This window comes from Podarcis liolepis, assembly GCF_965112155.1.
Source record: "Podarcis liolepis genome assembly, chromosome: 4".
NCBI classification, from domain to species: Eukaryota; Metazoa; Chordata; class Lepidosauria; order Squamata; family Lacertidae; genus Podarcis; species Podarcis liolepis.
In genome coordinates, this window is record NC_139558.1 from 23,668,498 (window position 1) to 23,695,559 (window position 27,062).

Below are 27,062 nucleotides of genomic sequence, written 5' to 3' on the forward strand. Positions count from 1 at the left end.
GGGGAACCGCCCTCGCGCTCTTGTCTGCTTTCGCGCTCTCGCTCGCTCTCCCCACCCCCCGACGCCCCTTTTCTCGCTCTCGCGCGCGTTTCTCCCTCCCCCCCCAAAAAAAGTTGCACTTGCTGAAAGGAAGGAAGAAGGGGAAAAAGTTAGCGCCCAGCCGCAGAGGGAGTGCCAAGCGAGCGGCGTGCCAGGGGGAAACACGCGGCGGCACGCTTGCTTGGAAACTGTCAGGGAAGGCAGCCCGGATCTCGCTCGGGCGCGCAGAGGAGAGTTGCTGCTTCCCAGTCACCTGGGATAGAATTGTAGAGTTGGAAGGGACCCCAGGGTCATCTAGTCCAACCCCCCCTGAAAAGCAGGAATCTTTCGCCCAGCGTGGGACTCGAACTCACGACCCTGAGATTAAGAGTGAGCTGTTCAGTGAGGAGCTGGCGCAACTTTTTGCCCAGTCTGAAACCGCTTTGCAAACGAGGCTTCCACTGCCTACTGCGAGTCGGCATAACTTTGTTCTTGCGGGCACATCAGATGCAAGTTTTAAAGAGTGTTTGCGCCCGAACTTAAAAACACACCGGGAGGGCATTTGCTCGTGTGAAAAGGAATCCTTGGTACAACAACCCATGATAATTGGTAATGACATACTTTACACCTCCGTGAGAAGGACATAAGGCACTTGGCAGGGTTTTAAGCAGAGGTTGGATGGCCGTCTGCCGTGTAGAATCGAGTTGACATTCCTGTACAGCCGAGGGTTGGACTAGATGACCCTGGGGTCCCTTCCAACGCTATGATTCTATGTGTCTATGTTTAGGACTTGGAGCCTAGGGCTGCGATGGCACCCACCAGACTGTAAGCTTGTTTGTAACTATAGGTAGACTCAGTATGCAAGGCGAGCGTCCTAAACGCCCTAAAATAAATGTACCCTAAATGAATTGTATGGAAGTAAATCGCACAAATAAATACAAACTCAACAAGTGGAGGAGGAGCTGTGTAATTCATATACAAGGGCATATGAAAGTCCCGTTGCTTTCATTGACTCTTCCTCTCCAGCACATGTGCTTAGGACCGAAGCGTCGATTGGAAGGAGATATTTTGGTGCAGTTACAATTATTGCTGGCTTCAGAATAGATGTGAAAATAAGCTGTTTCCTTAAACCCGAGACACGACTGCGGTAGTCAAGATACGCAAAAAATGCTTCATGAGAGTTTCTTCGCGACTGTGTAGAAAGAACTACAACGATTCATTTCCCTAAGTAATGGAAATAACTGCTCCCATAAGCTGGTGTAAAAAGAATTAGGTTTTTTTTGGGGGGGGGGCTCATTTCAAACGGCTGAGTCTCGCAGGAGACGTCAGATCCGCTTCTCCATCTCAATGAAGCCTAAAAATAGATCAGTCAGTTCGTGCTCTTTTTAAAAACGTGGCTGATAGAATGAATCCTCAGGATGCGCCATCCTTACTTTTGTACGATTCTTCTCTCTCCTTCCAACACTCCCGCCTCCACCGTTTTCCTGAACTTTCCGTCTTGTTTACACAGGAAAACCCTAAATCCCGGTGTACGCTCCTGCACGCCAGCGCTCTGGGAGGAAAGCCTGCCTTTGAGCTGCTGGGACTTATTTGAGGAACAGGTGTACAGTCCTCGGGGGAAATTTCGCGTGGACGTTTCCTGCGAGGATGCCGGCTGGGTCTGTAGGATGCTGAGAAATGTACGCTTGCGGATCGAACCGGAGCAGGGGTAGAGGTTGGCGCCCCGATCCGAATCCGTGCGTTTTCCCCACCCCTCCTCATTTGGTACAAGTCCATTAATTTAAATAGATGTGTGGATTCTCTTGAAAACTTGGGAGACCTATTACAAATTAACTGAATTTACGAATGGAGCGGCAAACAGCTGCACATTTCCTTTAAAAAAAAAGAATCAAATGCGCCAGAAAAGCGGGGTGTGGGTGGGACTGAGCTTTCAGCTCTGAAAATAAAGGAGGAGGGACGTCGCCTTCCTTCTTTTCGCGACCGGCAAAGCTGAACAAAACTTAGTCGCCGCAGCGGGAGCAAGTCCTGGAACAGAAATAGGCAGTAGTATTTCCATAATGCAAAGTAGCAGCGCCTGAAATAGCACCGAAAAGCTCTTGGGGCGGCGCTAGCACTTGGTTCAACACGCCGCACTGCATGGTAAAGGCTGACTTTTTGGCAACGCGTCTTTCCAGTAGTTCTGCGCCTAATTTGAAACAGGCGGAGACGAGGTGAGCCAATTTCAGCCCTCGGAGTACATGCAGTCAGACGCATTCCCCATTTTTAAGTTAAGAGAGAGAGAGAGATGGAGAATATGAGAGAGGGGGGAGATCTTTCTGTTAGGGACCACGTGAAAATCGCCAACAGCTCTCCAACTAGCCTTTAGGTCGCCGAGTTAGCGCATCGCGCAGGCGGTCAGGCGTTTGATACATTATTTCAGGGGTTTCCATAAAGAGATCTTGCAACCCAACTATTAACATGCGAGCTTCACGTCCTCTTTTCGCCTCGTGCAACCTCGCGCCTGTTTTCTCTGAAGTAAGACCCACTGCCTTCAATGGGTCTTACTCCCTAGTGTGTTTAGGATTGCAGCTTTACAGACACCGTACAAAGTTCAAACATAAACATACCAGTGTGATGCAACTCACTATTATTATTATTTTGCCCCCAAAGCCGGCTCCGCAGGCCATCAACGTGTTTCCAAATTCATTTTGAAGCTTGACTGCTCATCAATTTAGATTTTTGGGGGAAGGCTACAGTATGGGGGTCTTTTTTAAAAAAAAAAAGGTTGCCTGATAGATAGTTTTCGAATGAAATGCAAACTTCTTTCGAAACAGGATTTGGGTTTTTTTTAAGTATGAAAAATATATTGAGTTATAACTGAATTTCCGAAATGTAATGACTTAAATGGGGCGCGGGGAGGGGGAGTTCCAAACCTGAATAATAGTTTGGGAGTTATGTCCTGGCCTCCGTGTACAACTCTTGTTAAACGCAGCGTGATATGGATCTGTCATCGATTTAGTGCGTCTTAATTCAAATATATGTCGCTGATCAATTCCCTTGTTTGTGGGGACTATAAACAGCGGAGAGATGGCTGGGTGGACAGACAAACATGGATGGCAGGTAGCGAATAAGGCTTTTTAATCGTGGGTTATATCGTGAAAGTTGTAGTGGACTTGCAGGCAGATTAATTCAAACCTATGATTTTCCCCAGCTGCTATCAGTGAAAAGGTTATCTTTGCGATAAGGCAACTTCTGAAGAAGTATGCTGTTTCTTGCATGAAATTTGCATACTGTCAGCTGCACTGCGAGGGCACGCACGGGAGAAACCGTGCACGTTACAAAGAAGAGGCACGGTCCAGGAAAACTTAAGCACTTTGTTCAGCAATCTTCCCATTGAAGCCAATGGGCCTTATGAGCAATTCGCGCTGGCTGGGTGGTGCCGCAAATGTTCCATGCAGATAGAAAGGGCACTGTGGACCATTCTGGCCTCTGAATAAGGGACACAGCCTTATACCGAGCCAGGCCATTGGTCTATCTATCTCAGTATTGCCTACACTGACTGGCAGGCTCTCCAGGATTTCAGACAGGGGTCTCTCCTGGCCCTTCCTGGAGATGCCAGAGATTTTAAGATTGCTGTAAATCTCTTCCTGGTCAAGGCAGAGATGTGCACCGTAATTCCGAAATGTATGTTATTCCAATTAAGCGTACAAACACGCTATTTGATTCTAAACCGTCAATCTATTAAATCTGGAATCTCTTCTCACTTTTTTTGCTGTCCCCCCTTCCTCTCCCGCTTCCTTACTTCCCCCCTTTTCTTTTCTTTTCTTTTCTTTTCTTTTCTTTTCTTTCTTTATTAATTTCAGTCCACGGCACGTTTAGCAAATCAGCTCTCCAGAGTTCGTGTTTTTGTTTGCTTGCTGCTTACGGCATTTGTTTGACGGCGGCATTATGCAAATATATGCTAATGATCACGAAGCCTATTTGCAAGTAGTTGTCTTTAGTGCACACATGTTATTGATATTTAGCGGGAGGGGGGGCGATATTCCAGAAGAGGGAAAATGCCTTCTGGGGAACAATTAAAACGAGAGAGCAATTAACAGCTCTTCTCAAGAAGATCTTTTTTAAAAAAGAATAGAAAAACAGCCGTGCAGGCAGTAGAGGCACGGGATTCTTCAGGCAGACAAAACAAACACAGACACACACACTCTTGAAAAATCCTGCGCGCACACTTGCACGGGAGTAAGTTCTGTTGTATAGCTTTGGACTTAACTTCCGCGCAAACCTGCTAAGCTGTTCTGGCGAAGGCGCGGATTCTCCTCGGATTCCTACCCACGAGACGACGCAGAGGTCAGCTCTGCGTTGTACTTACTTAGACGTAGCGTTCATGGAAGCCAGCACAGCTTTGTTTAGGAAAGGCAGGTCTCGTCGAGGGTAGCTGGAGGGGAGGGCGCCACCCATTTTCCTCCCCCCCCCCCAGCACCCTCGGAGTCTGCTGGCTGCGCTTGGATCCTCTCTCCTCTTATCCGCCACCACCACCCTCGCCCCGTCCTTGATGGCGCTGCGCGTAAAGGAAAAGCTGGACACCCCTCGCCCCAACCAGCTACCCAACATCCCTAAATGAAACCAGTAATACACTCAGGGAGCTGAGTCATGGACTCTTCGTGGCTTGTCTAACCACTCTGGTTTTTCTGTTCCCCTGAACACAGGCTCCCTCTCTCTCTCCCTCTCTCCACCTCTGCCACTTAACATGACCCGACCTGTCAGGTGTGCCTGGTGGCTGCCAAGCTGGCTTTCGGCGACAGGCCCAAGCACTTGCACAAAGCGCTCTGGAGAAGGGCAGCAGAGAGAGGGGGAGGAAAGCGCACCATTGGAGAGGAGGCAGGAACGGGTTAAAAGTGTTCCTTCTTCAGTAGGGCTCTTGCCTCGTCAAGGGACTAGTTCAAGGCTTCCTACTGGGCCCGCGGGCCCTTCTGCCTTGATCAGAAGTGGGGTCTCGGGGGCGCAGCCTGAGACGCGAGTGAGTTTTTCTCAGAAGTGATTTCCACGGGAAAGTGGGTGATAAGCAACTTGCCAAGGGAATGCGTTTTTCCATATGACAATTTACTGGCACACGGAAGCAAAACTGCCCAAATATGTTGTTTAATTCCTAGATCGATTAAACTACCTTGGAAACAAATCATTTTTAAAGGGTGGGGGAGAGTGGTTTCCTTTCAATGAACCCTCTCTCTCCCTGTGACATATTAAGGGGTTTGCTTACAACACCCACACACCCCTTCACCCCCTCCACACATACACAATTGCTGTCTGTGCCTCTTACCATTGCATATTTGTGCCTAGCCTGGCAAAACATAGCTGGTTGTTTCAGTGCCAGACAAGTGCTGGTGACTTGTTCTGCCTTGCTAAAGAGGGGCTCCACAGATCCAGTGGCACTCCTCTCCCCCCCCCCCCAGTGCACAGATCCACACCAAACAAATGACTCTAACTCATGTCTTTTATCGACAATTTTAATGTTCCCTTTTTTTTTTTTTTTTTTTGGAAGCCGCTTAGAGGTCCTGTTACAACCAAGCGGCGTGCGAATTTTGTTAAATAAAAACAAAGCAACATTACGAACAAGAGTGTAAGCCTATCCATGTCCACAACTCTGCTCAGAAGGACGTGCTATTCCGTTCAATGGGGCTTACTCCCAGGTAAGTGGGTGTAGGATTGCATACTAAAATGACCCCTGTATGTTGTGGGGAATGTCCTGCTTTAGTCTGGCGGGCATACGCAGCCAAGTTTCAAGATCAAGGCTGCAATCCTGCATGCACTTACTTAGAAGTAAGCCCCATTTAAACCCGCGAGATTTCCAAGTAAACATGCATAGGCTTGTGATCTTCCTTACATACTTGGGAAGTGGGATGACATAAAGGAGGGCATATAATAAGTATTTCTGATGGTTGGTATATGTATATATAAAATGTCCTATGACAGATATCAACCATCTGGATGATTTACCCCTGGGGAACGTCATCTCGCTCCTTTCCTTTTGTCCCCCAACATTGCCTCCGAATGCTGACGTGGATCCAGAGATCTGAGGACATTTTATGGAGTATAGAAATGCGAAGGCTTTTAGAGAAATCACAAGCACACCAACTTAAACAGAAGAAGTTGCCTTACACAGGGTCAGATAATCGGTTCATGTAACTCGATATTGCCTAAAACACGAACCAGCAGGTGCTCTCCAGGGTTTCAGATAGGGAGTCTTTCGGAGCCCTGTCATGGCGAGATGTTGGAGGCTGGACTATGGACTTTTGGCCCTTCCTGCAGGTCCCGAGTACTTTAGTGGTTTTCTGTTTCTACGTTATTTGATTAATAACGATTTTTCCTTTGGCTGGGGAAATTACAACACTGAGACTGCAAACGTTTGTAAACATATCAAAACTTCCACTGAACCCGATGGAATTTAATTCTGTGTAAATGTGCTTGGAAGCTTGCTCGGTTTGGAAACTATTTTAGAAGATCCTTGGGCAGCACAACTCCTATGCACGTTTGCCTGGAAGTAAGTTGCACTGGCATGGTGGACTTACCCAGTTAACAGTCCTACACAGCCTCTACTCACGACGGGTGGAATGGAGTTCAACGGGGCTTACTCTCAGGTAAAGGGAGATAAAGTGGGAGACTAAAAGCTGAGATTCCTTAAACTGCATCTTCCAAAATTAGCAGCCAAACTGCAGTGCCATCATTCTCAGCTACTGGAAGGAACTGCGCCATATTGATCAGCTTTTAATCACTTTTTTTTTAAAAGTTCATTATAAAGCTGACGCGATCATAGAGCAACAACTGCTTGATCTACTACTTCACGTTTACTGAGAAATAATTCCCCCTCTATTCAGTGGGTCTTGCTCATCATCGGCAAGTGTCTAAAGGACTGCAGCCTTAGAGAACCGAAACAAAGCTGTCACGCTCAAGGGGGTACAGGAGGGCCATTGATGAGTTGATAATGCTATTTCTGATAGTCTCGCTATCCCATAGTTCCTCCCTCCCCCCCTTTTAAAATAATGCGTAGTGTGCACATCTACTTTTAGGAGGGAAAACGAGGGAGAAATTCAATACGTGTGTGCGGATACACATGTGTATCTATAAGCCTATATAGGCGCATCCTTCCGGTTCCCTCTATTTTTCCCCCCACGGTCAACGATTGGAAGAAGCTGTTCCGATAAATCAAACGGTGACACTTTGACGGCTGGCCTTGTATAAGCAATATGGTTCCCATATGGCCCCGTTATTTATGAATGACAGCAGAAAGTGTATTACATATTCGCTCGAGAGCGGGAAAGGAGAGCGCTTTACTTACGGACAACTTGCCCTGCTTCCCCTAACCCGCAGCGGCAGCCTCCTATTGAAACCGAGAGGAGCCGAAAAAGGATAGGGCAAGGCAAATGGAGCAAAGTCCTCAGTGAAGCGTCCTCTAAAAAAAATATGAAAATAATAAATCCAAAACTAGCGACCAAAAGACAAGCAAACAAAAACAAGCCAACAAAAAAGCAAAGAACCACCTAAGCTCGATTTTGCTAAAATGGAGCATTCATTCCATATGTCTTCTGTTTCAAAGGCGGAGTTCAGCACTGATTCAACTCTCTCCCATTGAAATGAATGGTTACTTTTGCCGGGATCGTGGCCCGCGGTTAAAACACAGGCACCAGGCAGAGAGGTTTGTCTTGCGGATTATGCGGGTCTTAGCAAAACCAACACAAAGCAGGCCTTATCTTCCTTGAGACTCCTCTCTCCCCAAAACCCACCGCTGCTGCATAACACTGAAACTGCCGGCCAAGGCGAAGAATAATAAATTTTAATAGTGGGAGGGCATTTCGCTGTATTTCTATGTGGACACCCTAGGCGTTGGAGTGAGCTTGGGTTGTTGTTTTTTTAAAAAAACCAAAACCAAAAAAACCCAGGCATTTAAAAGTTACAACTTTGGCTGAGACTTTCATTGACTTCCCACTTTGCTTGTATATTTGGCTTCTTGTAGACTAAAACCTGACAAAGCGTTTACAAAAAAGAAAAGAAAAAAGAAAACTTATTCCAACGTGTCCTTTACAGAAGGAGGCTCTCTGCCCCCTGCTCTTCCCACTCCGGCAGCACATGCCGTCTTCAGAGGTCAGAGGTCGAATGGCCTAGAAGTGGCTGAGCGAGGGGATATCAAAGGTGACCTGCAACTTAATATCCTGTTGATGAGCCTGTTGAATTTACGAGTGTCTGTGATACAGACAACAATCGTGGGCAAGTGAGGAGCCACCGAAGAGAGCTTGTCCACCTCCCAGTCTTTTCGGGTGAAGCAGAGGAGGCTGGGCCTGACAGGATTTCTCTGTTAAGATTTGGATTTTACAGGAGAAATCAGACCCCTCTTCTGCACACATTTCTGTCTTGTACAATTTAACAACAGCAGCAGCAACAACAACACCAGAAGCCAGCACCATATTTGCTAGGAAACAAATCTAACTGATTTCAGTAAGAAGTAAAGGAAGCATAGAAGCCTAACAACCGTATTGGATCAGATCCAGCCAAAGTTTGATTTCAGTAGGGGTGAAAAACCGTTCATAGCTTGAAATCAAGGGACGGAACAACCTGACCCTACGCATACTTACTCGGGAGTAAGATGCTAAATCACTTGCATATTAACTCCTAAGTCAGGGTGCATGCAGTTTCAGAACTCATTGCGCTTGGTTGGCTTCTGCCTGTTTGCTTGGGAGTAAATCTCATTGACTTCGCACGAAAGTATTTTCGACTCAGGCTGAATCAGAGGTGCATAATTTTGCCAGTAAATTTGACTGAGCACAGTGGGACCTCCGAAGTAAACGTGCCTAGGATCGGGCTACACGGGGAGGCTGGATTCTAGACGCATTTTGGCTGGGGGAGCTGGGGGAGCTGAAGTCAATGGGATTTGTGTGGAAGCAAGCTTTCCTTTGCAAATATAATTCTTATACAGTCACCTACACAGAGACAGCCCTGTCCTCGGGTCAAAGGAAAGCCAAGCCACAGCTAAATAAGCTCCATCAAGGAGACCCAGCAAAGGCGCAGCACTAGAGATAAACGGATACCGTGGAGTTCCCCACCCCACACCCCCCAGATGCCATTTGCAGGGGGACGGTAGCTCAGAAGCGCAGATCATTGCAAAATAACGAAGACAGCGAGCGACACCGAGTGAAGCTGCCTTTCCTTCGTTCTAGGCTTGGAGAAAGCAAAAAGAAAACGGCATAAGCGTGGAAGGAAACTTACAGACCAGGGGGCCATGTTTCCCCAAGAGCTGGTGGCGATGGTGACAGACCGGTCACGTATCTAGCAGGCTGTAGGCCGGGCCCCCCAAGAAAGCTACTCTGGCTGAGGAGGAATCCGATCCCTTCTCTCCTTCCCTTCGCCCTGCTAACCCACTTCCCGAAGGGATTTTGACTGCTGGCCGCTTTCTTCCCTCGCAAAGAATGAGCTTTAAAGGCTGTACTCCGGCCAATGGCCCATGAAAGGGACGGCAGGTTTCTTTCTTGGCTCCTCTTCTCCCCCCACTCCCTTCCTTTCCTTCTCACCCCCGTGACATTGGTGGGGGGGGGGGGAGAAAAGGAGGCTTTTTTTTTTTTTTTTTGGCTGTTTGGAGAGAAATAAAGCACTTCTGGGGAGGGGGTGGAAGGACGGCGATCTAGCTTTGAACTTGGATCAGCTCCTCTGTTTCCTACCGGGAGGGGAGAAATGGGAAAGTTTGAAAGAAAAGCGGCGTCCAGCCTGCGGGGGACTCCGGCCGGAATTTACGAATTTACCTCCCCAAAGTGTCCTGAACAAGCCGCCGAGGCCGTTAGACAGCGGGGGAGGGATCTGAGAGAAAGGAAAGGCGAGAGAAAGAAACGTGTGGGTGGGTGGATGTGTGAATGAGACTTGAGGCTACATTCAAAAACTGTTTTAGCCATGGATTTTTTGTGTGTGTGTGTGTGTGAGAGAGAGAGAGAGAGAGAGAGAGAGAGAGAGAGAGAGATATTTCCCCCTTCTGTCGAAAAATATTCTAGGAGCCTTGTCACAGTTCCTTGAAAGTGTTCCACTATAAAGCCGATGGGATTTACCTACAGGCGGACGCGCCTTAGACCAGGGCCTAAAGGAACTGCGCGCAAGGCTCCGTGGTGTTTATCTTGCTCCTCCAAGGTCTTTGGATGTCGGAAGGTGAGGGGGACCTTTTTAGCTCCGCTTCTCTTTGCCATCGTTCAAACCCTGGAGAGAAATAGGTAGGTGGGTGGGTGTGTTGGAAAGTCAGGCCGAGAGAAACGCAGGCTGGTTGGGTCAAGAGAAGGGCGGGGGGGTAGAGAGAGAAGCGCCCCACCACCTCCATCCTGCAAGCTGGCAAGGGGCACTGAGGGAGCTGGCCGAGGGCTGCGGACAAGGAAGGGATGGAGACAGCTTGCGATTTGGAGGAAGGAAGAGCCACGCAGCCGTGAGGTGTGCAAGGCTCACGCTCGTTCTGAGAACAGCAAAAAAACGGCTCTTTCAGCGCCTAGATCCACTCCTAAAGCTATACCAGGAAGCTAGAAAGAATAGAGTCCGTTCATGCAGCATTTTCAATGGACTAAAATGCATCTTCGTGCCAAAATAAAAATGTAATTTAATCAAGGAAGGAAATCATGGGTGATGTACTATTTATATGTGCGCATTATGTATGTGCGGGGTACATCTAAATAGCTCTCTGTACCTGTATCTCCTTCCTTCCTTCCCCTACAAGGACGCAAAATCGGTTTGAAAATGGGCCTGTGCAGGTGCAAAAGAATACAGCAGAAAGCGTAAAAAGGTTTTGTCTTATGCTAATATGGCCTAAGGGGGGGGGGGAATAGAACACACCCCCAACCCAGGAGCAACCCCATTTCCTTTTCTAGTTTCCATTCTCATAAGACCACAGAGATCATTTGTATTCCTAAATAGGAAAAAGAAAGGCCACCGTTATTTTTCCTAAAAAGACGGGGAAATATTTCTGGATACTGCCCTTTTTATTTCCTCAGCAAATTTGCTTCGGATTGCAGGTTTGGGTGGTTTTTAATTTTTTTTTAATCTAAACAAGCTCATTCAGGAAACAGATCTGTCCTGGCAGGAGTGTGTAATGTGTATTTTCAGTTAGCAATCTTAGAATCTAGTTTGCAAATTTCCGTTCGTGAGGCTTTGCGATGTGATTTGTTACAAACACACACAAACGCAGCGGCAAAAGGTTGCAATCACGGGTTGTTGCTTTTTTCAACACCCCTTCCCCGCTATGCAGCTCGCTCCCATGCCCCCTCCTGACAACCGCCCACTAACGCGCTCTTTTCTTTTACACTACTCCGAGACATCTCTATTTACACCCGTGTCAGCAGCCTCCCAGCGAAGTCCACATCCTGTTGGAATCGATGGGAGGGAAACTCCCGTCGGTTTTTAGCGGATCTGAATGGCACCTTCGCTCGGAATCTTTCACAAAACGCACACGCAGATATTCTCCATCCCAGATATTCTCATCTGCTGCGCTTTCCCTCTCCTTTGACACCCCCTCGCCCAATCTCTCTCTTAAAAAACAAAACAAAAAAAACCATGCCTTGCTCTCTCTTTCTCGCTCTCTCGCCACCCCAAAGGGTCCTTTTGGTCCGGTTTCCCCGCGAGAAACGCACCCCAGAGGTAAACTGGATCTCGTTGGGAACCGATCCCGCCCCCCTACCCACCGCGCCCCCCTCCCCCAACCCACCCTCTGGCTGCCCTATGATCCGAGCGCTGCCCCTCTCTCGCCTCTGCCCGGGGCGGGAGCGGAGGGGAGGGGGAGCGGAGGGGAGGGGAGGCGGGTCGGACCAGGGGACGCGCGAGTGGCTATTAGCCCGCCTTGGGGGGAAGGCTTGGATTGATGGGGCCGGGCCGACCAATGAGACGGCGCCAGGAGATCGGTCTGGCTGCTGTTAAAGGGGGCGGTGGGAGAGGAGCTGCCAGTCCAGCCTAGGAACTAGCGGGAGAGGCTGGGAGGAGGAGGAGGAGGAAGAGAAGGGGGTGGCGAGGAGGGGGGGATAAAAAGCAGCCGCAGCAGCGGCGCCCACCGCAACCAGCAGACGGAGGCGAGAGGCGAGCAGAGGGAGAAGCCGGCCAGCGCCCAGGGAGGAGGACCGACCCGCCCCCCCCCCGCCAAAAAAGAGGAGGAGGAGGAGGAGGAAGGACCGCATCTCACGGCTGGAGCATCTCCATGGCGGGCGCTGGCTGCGGTGCCTGAGTGGGACCCGCGCCCGGGCTGAGGGACGGACCTTGGGCGCTCCACTCCCCCCTCCGCCCCTCCGCCTGTGTTATTGTTCTGGGCTGCCTCTCTCTCGCTCTCTTTTTTTTCTTTTACAAATCCGCATCTCTCCCCCTCCCCTCCTCTTCTCCCCCCAATCTCGTCCCCTCCTCCTCCTCCTCCTCCTCCCCAACTTAAAGCGAGCGAGGTTGTGGCGAGGGAAGAGGCGCCCGATTCCTCCCTCTCGTGAGGAGAACAGCGGCGGCGGCGGCGGCGGCGGCGGCAACTTTGGAGCCCGTGAGGCGGAACCGAATGGCGGGCAGAGCGGGAGGCGGAGGAGGTGGCGGCAGCGGCAGCGGAGGAGAAGAAGAAGAAGAACGGGAATAATATATCTATATACACACACATATGTGTTATATATATATATATTAAAAACCAGCAACAAGGGGTAGTTAGAAGAGGGGGAAACCCGAATATTTTAGAGGAGGGGCTGGAGAAGGCGGGGAGGGGGGCACCGGGGCGGGGTAGTAGCGCAGCGGAGAACCGTGTGTTTGTTTTCTGAGCGGAGAGTGTGCGTAGCGCGCGAGCGGAGAGCCGGCCACTCGCGCGCGCCCCGGCGTGTGCGTGAGCGCGCGCGCACGAGGGAGTGTGCCTATATATCTCCTCGCCTGTTTGTGTGTGAGAGAGAGAGGCTGTCGGTGTGGCTGTGGCGGTGTGACATCTCTTCGCCAGCGGGCTTGTGTGTGTGGTACTGTTGTTGTTGTTATTGTTGTTGTGGGTAGCTCTTTCCCCCCCATTTCTCCCCCCCCCTCAGGGAAAGGCGAGTCCCCTCTGCGTCCCTCCCTCTCCCCCCTCACCGCCCCTCTCCTCTTCCCTCCCTCCTCGGCTCCCTCTCTCTCTCCCTCCCCTCCGCCCGCTCCCCTCTCTGTGCCTTCTTCCCTCAGAGCTGCCCGCCCGCCCTCGCCTCAGCTGCTTTAATACCCTTCGGCTGGCCGCCTGCGCCTGAACTCTCGTCGTCGGCGCGCGGCTCTTTCTCCCGCTCGCGCAGCGGCAACAGCAGAAGAGGCAGAAGAAGAAGGAAGAGCAAGAAGACCGAGAGCCCCTCGCTCGGACCCTCGCCGGGGGCTCCTGGGCGGCATGCTTCTGGATGCGGGGCCGCAGTTCCCGGCGCTGGGCGTGGGCTCGTTCGCCCGGCACCCTCCTCCTCCGTCGGCGGCCGAGATGCAGGAGCGCGAGCTGAGCCTGCAGAACAGCTTCGTGGACTCGGCGGCGGCGGCGGCGGCGGCGCACCTGGGCGCCTTCAAGCTCAACGCGGCGGCGGCTGCGGCGGCGGCGCACGAGCTGTCTCCGGGCCAGGGCTCGGCCTTCAGCTCGCAGGCGCCCGCTTACCCGCACGCGGCGCATGTGGGCTCCTACTCCGCGCCGCCCTTCAACTCCCCCAGGGACTTCTTGTTTCGGAGCCGGGGCTTCGGCGACGCGGCGGCGGCGGCGGCCGGCGGCGGCCAGCACGGGCTCTTCGGGGCCGCGGCGGCGGCGGCGGCGGCCACGGGCAGCCTGCACCACCCGCACGCCGAGGCGCAGAGCCACCTGCTGTTCCCGGGCATCGGCGAGCAGCACGGCGCGCCGGGCTCGCCCAACGTGCTCAACGGGCAGATGCGGCTGGGCTTGCCCGGAGAAGTCTTCGGCCGCTCGGACCAGTACCGCCAGGTGTCCAGCCCGCGCGCGGACCCTTACTCGGCGGCGCAGCTGCACGGCCAGTACGGGCCCATGAACATGAACATGGGCATGAACATGGCGGCGCACCACGCGCACCACCCGCACCATGCCCACCCGCACCATGCCCACCCGCACCACCACCATCACCACCACCACCCGGGGGCCTTCTTCCGCTACATGCGCCAGCAGTGCATCAAGCAGGAGCTCATCTGCAAGTGGATCGACCCCGAGCAGCTGAGCAGCCCCAAGAAGAGCTGCAACAAAACTTTCAGCACCATGCACGAGCTGGTCACTCACGTCTCCGTGGAGCACGTCGGCGGGCCCGAGCAGAGCAATCACATCTGCTTCTGGGAGGAGTGTCCCCGCGAAGGGAAGCCCTTCAAGGCCAAGTACAAGCTGGTCAACCACATCCGCGTGCACACGGGCGAGAAGCCCTTCCCGTGCCCCTTCCCCGGCTGCGGGAAGGTCTTCGCGCGCTCCGAAAACCTCAAGATCCACAAAAGGACGCACACAGGTCAGTCCACGAGGGATTTCACGCTCTTTGCCGGGTCGGAAAGGGTGGTTGGTGGGTGTGAGACTGTGGGGAAGGGAAGGGGGCATTGCGACACAAATGCAAAGCAGGAGAATCCTTTCCCCAGAAACCTCCCCCTGCATGCTCCCGCACACGAATCTGCTTACTCGGAAAGGTGTTTAATTTTGTCCAAACTCTTTAAAGGAAGTGATGCTTTATTTGGTCGTAAAAAATAAACACGTAAAAAGTAAAATAAAATTGCTTCCAAATGTCTGCCTTCTCTTAAGGCTGCCTGAACTGGGCCGGGCTCCTCGGGATACTTAGGGGAAATGCAATGGGATCAGATACTTAGAGGAAAGTAAAATACATTGGCATCAGTCAGAGTTGCCAAGGGAGACACTCCTTCAGAGTGGGACGGCTCCCTTCAAAGAAGCAAAAACCGCCCGAGCAGATAACTGGAAATATACGAAGGGACCTTACAGGTTAATCCTGAAGAGAAGCGAGTGTTGTTCCTGTCGGCATGGTCTACTTTTAAGGAAATCTGTAAAGCTGAGCAGCTGACTAGGAAATCTCTTCCTTTGAAATCCACCGGCTTCATTTCCAAATATACTCAGGTCTGAGGAGCTCCTGCAATGAACGCCGCGTTTCCAGAAAATGGGTAAATAAGTGGGTAGTTTAAAAAGGCATAGTTGTGCCGATTTATAAATGTGATGGTAGGAATCTAAAACAGAGCTGAATTTTACATTTTGTATTTTAGACCTATATTCTAGAAAAACTACCCTTCAGAGGGAGGGGGGAGCTCTTTTCCTTTCTCCGCCCCCCTGGTCATTTCACCGCGCTTTTCAGGGACTGCTTTCCATTAAATGGAAATGGAGTGAGGCGGGACCATAAAATTTTCTCATTTGCAAAAGTGTTTTGAAAGTCTGACTTGGGGCGCCGGAAGGCGGTTTTCCACTAGTTTATTATTTTTGTTAAAGCAACATGTAATAAACAACAGAGGATTTAAGGTTGATAAACTTCCGGGGGTAGGATTTCCCCCCGCTCCTAACGCTGCCACCCCAAGATGAGGACTAATGGGTGAGAAAGGAGGCCGCGTTTCTGGATGATAGAAATCGTGTGAGTCCAGGTAGTGGAATCAAACAAATGCGTTTCCCAGGCTCCTAGATAATTCTACTTCAGCCGGCCAGATTTCTACTGGAGCATTTTTATTTTTATTTTTGGGGTTCCGCACCCTACCCCGCCCCGGGAAAAAAAGAAGACCAGCAAATATTTGAGCAATTTCCGGGCATCAGTGTTGACTGAGAGAAAGGAGCAAAGCTCTGTGAGCCTTTCTGGTTGTGTTGCTGAAGTGCTAAGAACGGGTTTAGGTGCGAGACGGGCTTTAACAAGGTTTAGCAAATCCGAGACGTTGATTTGCATGGAGATGGCCGCGTTTTACGGGGAGGGGGGCTCTGAGCGGATGTCTTTAGGGAACAATTTAGGTGCTAATGGAATTTCGCGTTAAATTGCGCGTCTCTCCCACCTCCGATTTCAAGGGCGGGGGAAGGATCCGGCGGTGGCTGTGTTTGAGTTCTCACACCTACAAATTGCTCGGAAATCTGGCGAAGGGGCGAAGAAGCTCTAGGAAAATTCCAAGGGAGGGTTGTGGATGTGTTTTTTGCTTCGGTTTCTCTCGCCCTCTTCGCCCCCCCCCCCCCAACATCCCCAGCGGATATTTAGAGAACTGACTTCCAATGTCCTAGCATGAAAGGGGAGAAAAATACTACAGCAGCCTGCTCAGATCTGGAGTCGTTTGCGGCTTGACGCTGTTTAAACTGGGGGAGGGGGCTTGGTTCTGGTCCGGTGGCTGTTTTTAAATGCACGAACTGGAAAAGGCTCCTTGGCCTGGCTTTTAAATGAAACACCAGTGGGAATGAAAACAAAAGAAACACGTATCCCGAAAAAGACACACAAATCTCTTTATTGGGTTCCTTGGGGAATCGCGCTTTTAAAAACAATGACCACAGACCTGAGGACTTTCTTGAATTCCCCTGTTTTCCTTGTATTAGCTGGGACCCTGGCCCGGTATTTCTTTCCGAAGCTGCGTAATCCCATGCACAACTCACCCAACTCATTTCCCTCACATCCTAAATTCGACTGAGCTCCTGCGGAATTCTCAGACGAACATTTAAAGATCAGATGCCAATGAAAAGAGGCACATACGAAAAGGAGATCGCTTTCCTTTAGCTGACCAAAAAAAAAAAAACCCCGAGGATGTTAAAGTTTCTTCCAAGATCTCACAGCCACGCACTGTTTGTTTTACTGTATAGTTCTTGGTAAAAGGTCGCTTTTTAGCTGCTAAGTGGGTTGGAACAGAAGCCAGCCGGGCGACTCGTTCGCACGCGCTTACGCCGAATTGGCCTTTCCCCCTTCTCCTCCTTTGCAGGCGAGAAGCCCTTCCAGTGCGAATTCGAGGGCTGCGACCGACGCTTCGCCAACAGCAGCGACCGAAAGAAGCACATGCACGTCCACACTTCGGACAAGCCCTATCTCTGCAAGATGTGCGACAAATCCTACACCCACCCCAGCTCCCTGCGGAAACACATGAAGGTAAGCCGGAGAAGCGCGACAGGGCCTGGGAAAGGGGGTGCAGAGGACGGGGGAGGGTTTCACTGTTCCTGTAGCCCCAGGCTGCGGAGTTATTGGGAAGCAAGTCCCGCTCAAACCGGAGTGGTTTCCCAATAAACATGCTTCAAACCAAATTCCAAAGAAAATGTTGTGTATAGCCGGAAGAGAGGGACCTTTTGGGCTCCAACCCAGCTTCCTGATCTGCTAGTAACTCAGGGGGATTTATGCAACCTTACTAAATGTAGGAATTCAGCACTGGGGGAAGGGTCGGCGGCGGTGCTGAGCCTTCTTGAGCGTCTTGAAGGAAAGGAAACGGGTGGGAGAGATCTGGGAGCCTTTTCTGTGTCCTTTCAACGCAAGTTGCTTAGTTTGCTTTCTCGCTGTTGGCCCGGCAGGTCCACGAATCCTCCCCGCAAGGCTCCGAGTCGTCGCCCGCGGCCAGCTCCGGCTACGAGTCGTCCACTCCGCCGGGCTTGGTGTCCCCCAGCGCAGAGACCCAAAGCACAGCCGCCAGCAACCTGTCCTCTGCAGCGGCCGCCGCGGCTGCTGCTGCCGCCGCCGCCGCTGCGGCCGCAGTCTCGGCGGTGCACCGGAGCAGCAACGGCGGAGCGGGAGGAGGAGGCGGCGGCGGGGGCAGCTCGGGCGGCGGCGGAGGGGGCAGCGGCGGCGGCGGAGGAGCGGGCAGCGGCGGAGCCAGCGCCAGCCACGGCGGCCTCACGTCCAACTTCAACGAGTGGTACGTCTGAAGAGGCCTCCTGGCCCCGCCGCCGCCGCCGCCGCCGCTCCAGCCAGATGCCTCGAAAATGAAGGAAGGAAAGCAGGAAGGAAGGAAGGAAGCCGCCGTCGAAGTCGCTCTCCGCCTTCCCTCTCTCTCTTTCTCCACCCCGCCGCCCCCTTTTGTTTGGACTGGGACATCTTGAAGCAGCAGAAGGGAGAGAAAGAGAGAGAGAAAATAAAATCTTTTGAAAGAAAGAAAGAAAGAGAAAGAAAGAAAGAAAAGGAAGGATTAAAAGCAGCCCAAGCGGTTCTACCCGCCACGGGACACCCGCTGCCTCCTGAGCCTTGCGGACATTCAGTTCTGCCGGCGATGGGGGGACCCCTGCCGCCCCTCCTGCCTCCAGCGCCTTGGGAACAAAAGATCAGACACAAGGAGGGAGGACCCGTCGGTCCTGGGACCAGCCGGCCCCCAACCACCGCCTCCATCCCCCTCGGACTCTCTGTGTACATAGAGGAGTCTTCGCTCCTTCCGCCAAGGAGGTGGTAATCATAAAGTTTTCTCGGTGTATAGAAATTGGTCCACTTTGTGAACTATGGATTTGGTTCTTCCCTCCCGCCCCGCGCTTTCTCTCTCTCTCTCTCCCCCAGAAGTGATGCTCTCTAGCTCTCTCTCTGCCTCCTGTCCTCTCTCTCTTGTTAGCTCCCCCACCTTCTCTTTCACTTTCCTTCTCTCTTTTTTAAATTCACCCATTTTTAAAGGGAAAGGGGGAAAAGTAAAGTGGAAGCAAAATGGTTTCTTTTGTAATTGTGGTATTGAATATTGTGTTCCTTTTTTTAAAAAAAAGAGGCAACTTTGATTGTAAACTTCATTCAGCTATAGACTGGAAAGATTTTAAAACAAACAAACAAAAAAACACACGTGCCAAAGTCTCCATGCCGTTCTTCGAAACAAACCCAGATTGATTCCTCCTCCTCTTCCAATGCTTGTGAATGTATTTTCTGTTAGCTGGATTTACATGTGATGTTTTAGTGCATTTTGCAAGTTCTATTTGTTAGTTCCTGTTTGGAAGTTTGTGGGGAGGGGGAAATAAACGTAGTGCCGTTAGGGATTTTTTTCCGTAATAACACCCTTCCTTGTGTAAATAGCTGTTGCCATATTTATCCATTTGTAATTAAATTATGGTATTAACTTGCTACAGAGGAAACAGTATTTATAAAGAATGTTTCTTAACTATAAATATGTACAATTGTGAGCATAAACTGTTTCAGAATTTTTTTATTTGAAGGTTCATGTGGTTTCATCATTTCTTGTGATATGTTTTTTTTTTTTTGAGAGTAATGCATACAGAAATATAATAAAATGTGTTGAAACTGCAGTGACTGACATTCCCCTCCCTCTTTCTTTCCTTTCCTTTCTTTCTTGGTATGTCAAAGGTTTTCTTATGTTGATTAGAGTGTGCCTTAAGAAAGGCCAGATTCGCTATAAGCTGCAAAATGTTTTAGATATGTGATTAAAATCACATGAGGGCACAACTTATACAAAAACTTAAGTTTTATTAGTTTAAGTATTTAAAACAAATCTACATCCTATCTTAATATACTGGGTTTGCAAAGCCAATATCATACCAAGAATGATACTCCTAGGCTGCACTCCTGTGCATTTTTACCTTGGAGTAAATTTACCGTAATTGAAGACATTAGTGGGTAAATATGTGTGGAATTTAACTACACAGGGCTTTGCAACTCTAGGGCTGGATTTTGTCAAAGATTAGTAGTTTTAAGGGCCATTTCAGTGGAAGAATTAAGCATATGTTTCACCTTTTTCCCTATGAAAAACAAAAGTCTTCCAAATTCTGCCAGTCTCCTATATTTCAAGTCAATTTTCTACCCTTATAGACTGTCAAAACCTTTATTGCTTGTAGTTTGCCCTTATCCTTCTTTTTTACTTTTATGAAAGGTCCCATTTTTAACCTGGATTTTTTTGGTACTTATGTTAAGTTTCTTTTTTAAGCACTGTTCACATGCTTTACAATTTATTTATTTTTAAATCTAGGAGTAGATCCCAAATCCTTCTCCATAAAATCTGGATTCCTTAAAAGTTGGAAACACTTCTTCCCTTGTTTAGAATAGTTCTTATGCTTTTTATTTTGCACATTTATCTGTACTAATATATATATTTTTCCCCTCCACCAAAGATGAGGAAAAAAGAGATGAATCAGATAGGCTTTTAAAAAGCAGTATTCCCCCCTTTTTTCTTTGTAGTGCTGGGGAACAGTACAACCATGACTTTGGTGTGACAGTATGTGTTAAAGATGCAATGTTTAAGAAAACAAAAATTTTAGGGGCTGTGTAATTTGCTGGATATGGCTTTAACAAAATTATTCTCCCCACCCCAGATTTACCAGTGTGCGTGTGTGTTTGTTGGTGTATGTGTGTATAATTTAAAATAATATTCTACATGAGTAAATAGGTATATAATTAAGAATGATGACCTAAATTAACTTTTGCTTGTCTGCAAGATTGTAGATTCTCCTCCATCCTCTTGACTTCAACCCAGAATCAGTGCTTTGGACATGCTTTGATTTTATGAGCCACTTTCTAGTAACCAGGACGTGGAATTGAACTGTGAAGCCTACAAAAAAACCTTCGAAAGCCTGGCATTTGCCCAAAATCCAGTGCCAGCCACCTGGGCACCCAAAAGAGGCACGCATCCTTCCCCCCTTTTTCCAAGCCCCGTGCAAGTGTGCTCCTGGCACTCCTCTCACAAAACTCCGCAGCGCCAGCCAAAAACCGCTCAAACGATACATTTGCCTCTCCAGCCCAGTCGCTTGTTTTCATTGCATTCCATCCAAACCCCCCACCCTGTTTGGAATTTATGTTAGCAACACTATCCCTCTTTGGCAGGGAAGAGAAGAGCCTTGGACTGTAGTCCTAGGCCCACCTCCTCGAGAGCAAGTCCCGCTAAGCACAGTAGGACCTATTTCCGAGTAAAATTTCATTTTGGGGGCAAGCTTTTCGCCTGATGTTTGGTGCGGGGGGAACAGGGACGATAGATTCGCGCTTGGTCCTTGAGGGAGCATTTTTAAAAAAAAAATTTTTTTTTGCTGCGGTCCAAAACACACAACCTGGCACGCTTCCTTTTCTCCCCAACTTGGAGCGGTCTCTTCCTTCGTAGTCATTCATTCATTCAGTCATTCTCCGCTGCATAATGTAAAAGCCCCGAAGTAATCAAATGGCTGTTAAAATCTCATTTTCCTCCCTTAATAATATTAGGCCAGAGAGAGAGAGAGAGAGAGAAACCCAGCCCAATTTTATTAAAGGAATTAGCATATGGCGCTGATCCCTGGGAGAGAGAGATCTCGCTGGCTGGGAAACTACAGCAGGGCACGGTCGGAAGAATGGCAAGAGAGGCCCCAAAGAGCACTGGATTGAAATTGACTGCGTGTGTGTGTGTGTGTGTGTGAGAGAGAGAGAGAGAGAGAGAGAGAGGAATCCGTTGTTCAGCGCCCGCTCCCTCCCGCCATTCAATGGCCTCCACCAGATTAAGTCTGATTTAAAGTTGAACGCAGGGGAAAGACTGGGAACGTCTCTGCTCTCTCCTTTTCTGTTTCTGACCACGGCTTTGTTCCTGGTTTTTTGTGTCTCCCAGAACCTGGAGGAAGGGGGACTCCTGGATCCCCGGCTGAAGGGTCAGCGAGAAAGATCCCTTCGATCCCTCCGGAAGAGGCTCGGGCCAGAGACGGCGGTGCTGCTGGCCTTAGGCTTGCGGGTTCCTCGGCTCTCCTTTCCCCAGAGGAAGCAAGCGCCGTCCGTCAGAGTCGCCTTCCATCACGGCCAACCCACATCAACAAATGACACGCCGCAGTTTTGTGGTCCTCGCCCGTTCCCCAGCCTCCCCGATGTCCCTCGGGTCCCACCGCGGCACCCACCCACACCTGCCTGCAATGCTGGGTTGAAAAAACAGAGAAGCCTCGGGCGCGCCCGGGCACTGCGCTCTCCACGAAGTGGCCCGGGTCCCTACTTGACATCAGCAGCCTTTTATTCCTTTCAGGCCCCTTGGCAGGACAGGGAGAGGGACTCTTCTCTCCCCACCCCCACCCCTTCCCCTAGGCTAGCCTTCAACTTGAACTTGAGCTAGCCTTGGCTGCCACCATCGCCCTAGTCTTGCCAGGCAGCACCCACAAAGACTCGGCATCTTGGACGGGGAGGGAACCCAGGCAGCTTTAGAAACGGATGGCGAGGCGAAATAGAGACCTGCCCAGGAGATGGAGGTTTACAGATACACGGCGAACGCTCGTCTGAATTAGACGAAAGTGGGCTACAATACTCATCTCTCCTGTATAATGCATGAGAGAACATAGGTCTAGGATGTATGTAATAGAACGCACTATAAATAATACAAGTCAGCTGCGTAAAAAAGCTGGTGGAGGGAGAGAGGCAGCCCCCCCTCCACCGTGTCCGGCTAGAAACCCCGAAAGTTGCCCATCCCTTCAGACTCTTGCGAAATGGTCTCCTTGGATTCAACGAGACTTACTTTCGAGTATACATCGGTAGAGATCAGGGCTAAATCCTTACAAAAATTGCAGACCCAGAGTCGTCAAACGGATATGCATATCCAGAAATGACTAGAAATACATTATTATTATTATTATTATTATTATTATTATTATTATTATTATTATTACACTTTCCCCTTTTCCCCTTCTATTCCAGCTCTCTCCAATCGCCCAGGTTTGAGTCTGTCTTTCAGCTTTGATTCTGCCAAGATTTCCCCCGCCTTTGGTTTCGTTTATGTTTCCTAATTATGATTTGTGATGATTGCAACAACATTTAACTAGACTAGCAGCCGCCGTGTTCGATTACCCAGCAGTGCTACAACTAGTACGATGTGCTCTTGCGTGCTAGGAGTAAATATGCGGCAGTGTCAAACTATGTAAGTTGTAAGTATGCAATACCAACTTAAGTGGTTGAATGGGGACTAGTAGTGGCACTTTGCGCTCTCATCTGTAAAAGGGAACCTGAAGAACCGGCGCGCGCGTTGCCGATGTAGTGGCAACCGGTTGCTAAACCACAGCAGCCCCAAAGAACTGTGTGTGGAAAGGCAGCTCGATTAAAAACAGTGAGGGGTGTGTGGTTTGTGTGAGTGTTTGTGTATGTGAACTTCTCAGGAAGGTACGAAGGACAGAGGACTTTACCCGCCTTGCCAGACCTGAACTGGCGAGCAGGCACAGTGATAACTTAAACCGATTTGCGGAATCCCAGTTTTAAATGGCCTGATTTGAAACAATCTAGTTTAACATTTTCTCTTCCAGCGCAATCCCGCGTGCGTTTCCTCGGGAGGGAGTGCCTTTGTGTCCATCGGGGACCGTTCCCTCACCAGCAAGTGTGTAGAGGGTGGCAGGCTTCGAAAACCTTAAAGACAAACTCGTCGAAGGGGGTCCAAGCCAGCCTCCTTTTCAATAAGGCGGAAGGAGAATTTATCAGTTGCGGGAAATCCGTTTCTGCTATTGAGTACACTGACTTGGGAAGGTGGATTTCGGCGGGACCGAGTTCCACCAAAGAAGCACCCTCGACCTCTCTCCTTTCAAGCCAGTCGAAGAAAACCTCCTCTTGCTTTTTGGAGGGGGAATGCTGTTTGGGACTGCTCGCTTGGTCGTTCCTGGGCTGTCCTGCTCAGCTGCGCTGCCGACACAGAAGCTTTCCCTCCGGAAGTTGGGCACGATCCAGCCGAAAATCGAGATACTTTGCAACACGCGCCTCACTGTTACCAATGGGACTTGAAAGTGCTTCGCTTTGTATGGACGGGGCCCCGCCGGGGACACCTTACTTAATGGTCGGTTCCCCGCTGATGCTCGGGACGGAGGTTGCCCCCTGCCCAGCCACGGAGAGGCGAAGGATAAATGGAGGTCAAGGTCAGCCGGAGTAGACAGCAACCCTATCCTCAGCAATGAAAGGGGTTGACTCCCAAGTAAGTGGACGTCGGCGAACAGCTTTAACGCAGCTTCTCTCTGAAGGCTTCCTTCGCTCGGTTAAAGACTGCAATCCTCGGCACGCCTACCTGCGAGAAATCCCACTGATATTAAACACTGAAGGAGATAGGGTGCATAGGATCGGGCTGTTACTCAGTGGTTCTTTAGAGAAAAGTGCTTTCCTTCCTGCTACAACGTCAAGGCACGAAAACCCGCTCCAGCCACTACACTTTTCCCAGCGGGACTTGCTTCCGAGGAGACGCGCCTCGAATCGCGCTCCAGAGAGCGAACCCTCCAGGACGTTCTCCTCCGCAAGCCCCTCTGGAAAGACTCGCAAGGGCTTGCGCGCAAGTACGTTCGGAGAGGAGGCTGAACTGGAAGATACTTGCCAAGGGATTTCCAAAAACTCCGCTTCATTAAAAGTATACTTCAGCCTGCAACCTGAGACTTAACTGGAAAGAAAACTCCCCTGGAAACCAGAGGGGCTTTTTAGCAAGTGGGTTGCAAAGGAACACAACCCCCAGGTAGGGAGGGAGGGAGGGAGCTTAGCCAAGGTGCTGCACAAACGGAAAATGCAACATATCTGGTGGGCAGGGGAGAGGGGCGTTTGGCTTTGCAAGGCTGGGATGTGGGAGAGGGAAGACAGTGGAGCAACTTGCTCCGTTTCGATTCCAGGGCGGCAGTTCTGTCCGCACTTGGGAGTCGGTCTTCTTTAAAATAATAGCATTTGCTTCTGAGTAAATATGCAGTAAATACGCTTTTAACGCTTCATGTGCAAGCCGAAGGCTATATCCCAAAAGACGGGGTCGGTTTCCCCCGCCCACAGCAGGAAAAGGGCTGGAGAAGGAAGACTGGGGTGTGTGTGTGTGTGTGTGTGTGTGTGAGAGAGAGAGAGAGAGAGAGAGAGAGAGAGAGAGAGAGAGAGAGAGAGAGTCACTTCAAAGGCCTCACAAGTCTAGAGAGGAAAAGCCAAAACAAAACGCCTTGGCCCGGGTTACTTCCTTTGGAGGTGCTCCTGCCTGGGAACCGGGCCGACACCGACTCTCTCTGACACCCCTACTCCAAGCAGAAAACCTGTGACTGGCGAGACCTTTCTCCATCACCGACTGAGTGCATTGGTAGCAACGACAATTTATGGCTCTCAGAAGCGACAAGGAATCGGTCTCATGCACACACATGAGCTCACAGGAGATAAGTAAATAATAATTTTATATACTATATAGGGTGATCTGTTCATCCGTCTACAGTGAGATAAGAAATATCTCCCTATAAATATATCGATAAAATATATAGATTGTTTCCTGGGTTGAAGATTAGGGGAGGTGTCTTTCGGTTACTAGGGTGCGGTGGGCATATTTAAAATGTGCAGTGTTTGATCAGGGAGTCGAATTTCAATCCGCCACCCATGGTAAGACACCGGGGTCCATTACCAACCCGATCCTAAACACGCGACCAGGACATTGAGGTTGGCGCTGTCCCCGCTTCGACGACGTCTTGCAAAATGGTCTATAATTATAAACTCCATAATTAAATGGTGTTGGGTGTTCCAAGGCAGCAAAACGCAGATAGATGTGAGGGAACAGGAGTCGAGGCAGCTCGAAGTCGTGTTCAGAGTAAGCTGATTGTTTAGGTACGTATACAAGATCCTACCCTCCCTCCAAGTAGGTCAGGACAGCGTACAGTAGGAGTGCCCCCCCCCCCACAACAACAACCCTGTGAGGAACGACTGGCTTATGAGGTCATCCAAAGAACAGCCGCCAACTCAGCGAGGATGGCACCCTGCATTTTTCAGAGCGCTACAACTATAATTCAGCAACATAATTCTCTCTCTCTCCATGGCCCCTCTTCCCACAAGGAATCTCCTCCGCTTTCTCCTGCCGGCTCTTGGGGGAAGGCCGCCTCCCTCCAACCCAGACATCTTGTCCTGGGGTGCAAAACTCCAGGGTCCCCTCCACTTGCCCCGTGGAAAATGAGGATTTCCAGCAGCACCCAGGCAGGGTACCCTGGCAAGAGAAGCAAGGGCCTTGGGGAGGTGGCTTGCCTTGTGGGCCTAGGCGGTTCCCTTTCAGATCCCAAGGGAATTCGCCCCTTCGGAGCGCACGTGCTCGGGATCTGGGCGTGCCAGATGGCTGCTGCGTGCGGGGTGGTTTGCGGGGCGCTCTGGCAAGGATGACACCTGCTCAGAGCTGTTCTTCCTCTTGCACCTCCTTCCTCTCTCGCTTGATTTTGTTGCCCCTTCCCTTCTCCACCCGAGAAGTCGTGGGGCTGAAGCGGGGCTGTATCGGTGGTGGGGAGATGAAGACCCCAGAGGGGGTGGCATTGGGGCCAGCTGGGCGACAGGAGGGCGAGAGGGAAAGGTCACCCCCAGGCGACACCCCCCCCCATTTATGCTGCGGGGTATTGATCCGCCCAGAAAGATCAACGTGAAAGCCGGTGTGTCATGCATACTAATGAGAGCCGTTTGCAGAATTTAATTAGCCTTGACTTTCCCCCACTTCGTTCTCCTTCTCCTCCTCTCGGCGATATTTTACGCGCGTCTTGCCCAGGCGAGACTGCCTGCTGGCCGCGTGGCGACGCCTCCTGCCAAAGAGGATCGGCCTGACTTGCTACTACTCCGGGCCAGGAGCGGACGAGCACCGCGGAAACAGGCGTCCTTCCAGGCCCCGCCCTCTTCTGAAAACAAACAAATAGGATGGTGGGTTCGAGTCCCACGTGGGGCACAAGAGTCAGGAGGTTGGACTGGATGACCCTCGGGATCCCTTCCAACTCTACCGTTCTGTGATTCTACGAAACAACAAACCTTTCCTTGGACAATAGATGCCTTCCACATTTCGACTTTTAGGCCCAATTTACAGTCAGAGAGGAAAGGAGTACCAATGGGAGGCTTCAGGGCTTACTTCCGTTGTTTACTTCGGAGTAAGCCCGCTTCGGGTTCAGGTACACAAGCCCGCAGTGGTGATACGCAGTTTGCCTGCCCCGATCCAAAGGTTCCTTAAGAAAAGCGACGCCCGCTTACTCATAAACTGCACTGCAAGCAATAGGCTTTACTTCTAAGTGTGGACTTCCGCATCTGTTATTTACGGCAGGAGATCTCACTTGCTCAAGGCTGCTTATTCCCCAGATAAAGGAAGCACCGGATCGCAACTTTCCCTAGAAGTTTGTCTACTTCTGATCTTAAATGGGTCTACTCGAAATTAAGGCCCGTGAACAGAACTTTCTTTCAGGTAAGTGCGACTGGACTCGCAGCCTCTGGAGAACCCAATCCTCCAGACGCGGTATTAAGGCTGTAATCCTGTGCATTGTCCCCTGGGGGAAAAGC

General features: G+C 50.5%; 1 protein-coding gene across 1 annotated transcript; it reads left to right on the plus strand.

Annotated features, from left to right (window-relative positions):
* The first annotated feature begins 13,229 nt into the window (after nucleotides 1-13,229).
* On the plus strand, nucleotides 13,230-18,070 carry ZIC2 (Zic family member 2). Its single transcript, XM_083498792.1, has 3 exons — nucleotides 13,230-14,453; nucleotides 16,876-17,039; nucleotides 17,453-18,070. Exons 1-3 carry the CDS (start codon nucleotides 13,361-13,363, stop codon nucleotides 17,801-17,803), a joined length of 1,608 nt encoding a protein of 535 aa, XP_083354918.1. The 5' UTR covers nucleotides 13,230-13,360; the 3' UTR covers nucleotides 17,804-18,070.
* Nucleotides 18,071-27,062: the final 8,992 nt, after the last annotated feature.

What these genes read in the sequence shown, in the direction of transcription:
- ZIC2 (XM_083498792.1), top strand. Translation starts at nt 13,361, where the DNA reads ATGCTTCTGGATGCGGGGCCGCAGTTCCCGGCGCTGGGCGTGGGCTCG. An exon ending in CCACAAAAGGACGCACACAG is followed by an intron (nt 14,454 to 16,875) that starts GTCAGTCCACGA and finishes CCTCCTTTGCAG; the next exon opens with GCGAGAAGCCCTTCCAGTGC. An exon ending in CCCTGCGGAAACACATGAAG is followed by an intron (nt 17,040 to 17,452) that starts GTAAGCCGGAGA and finishes TTGGCCCGGCAG; the next exon opens with GTCCACGAATCCTCCCCGCA.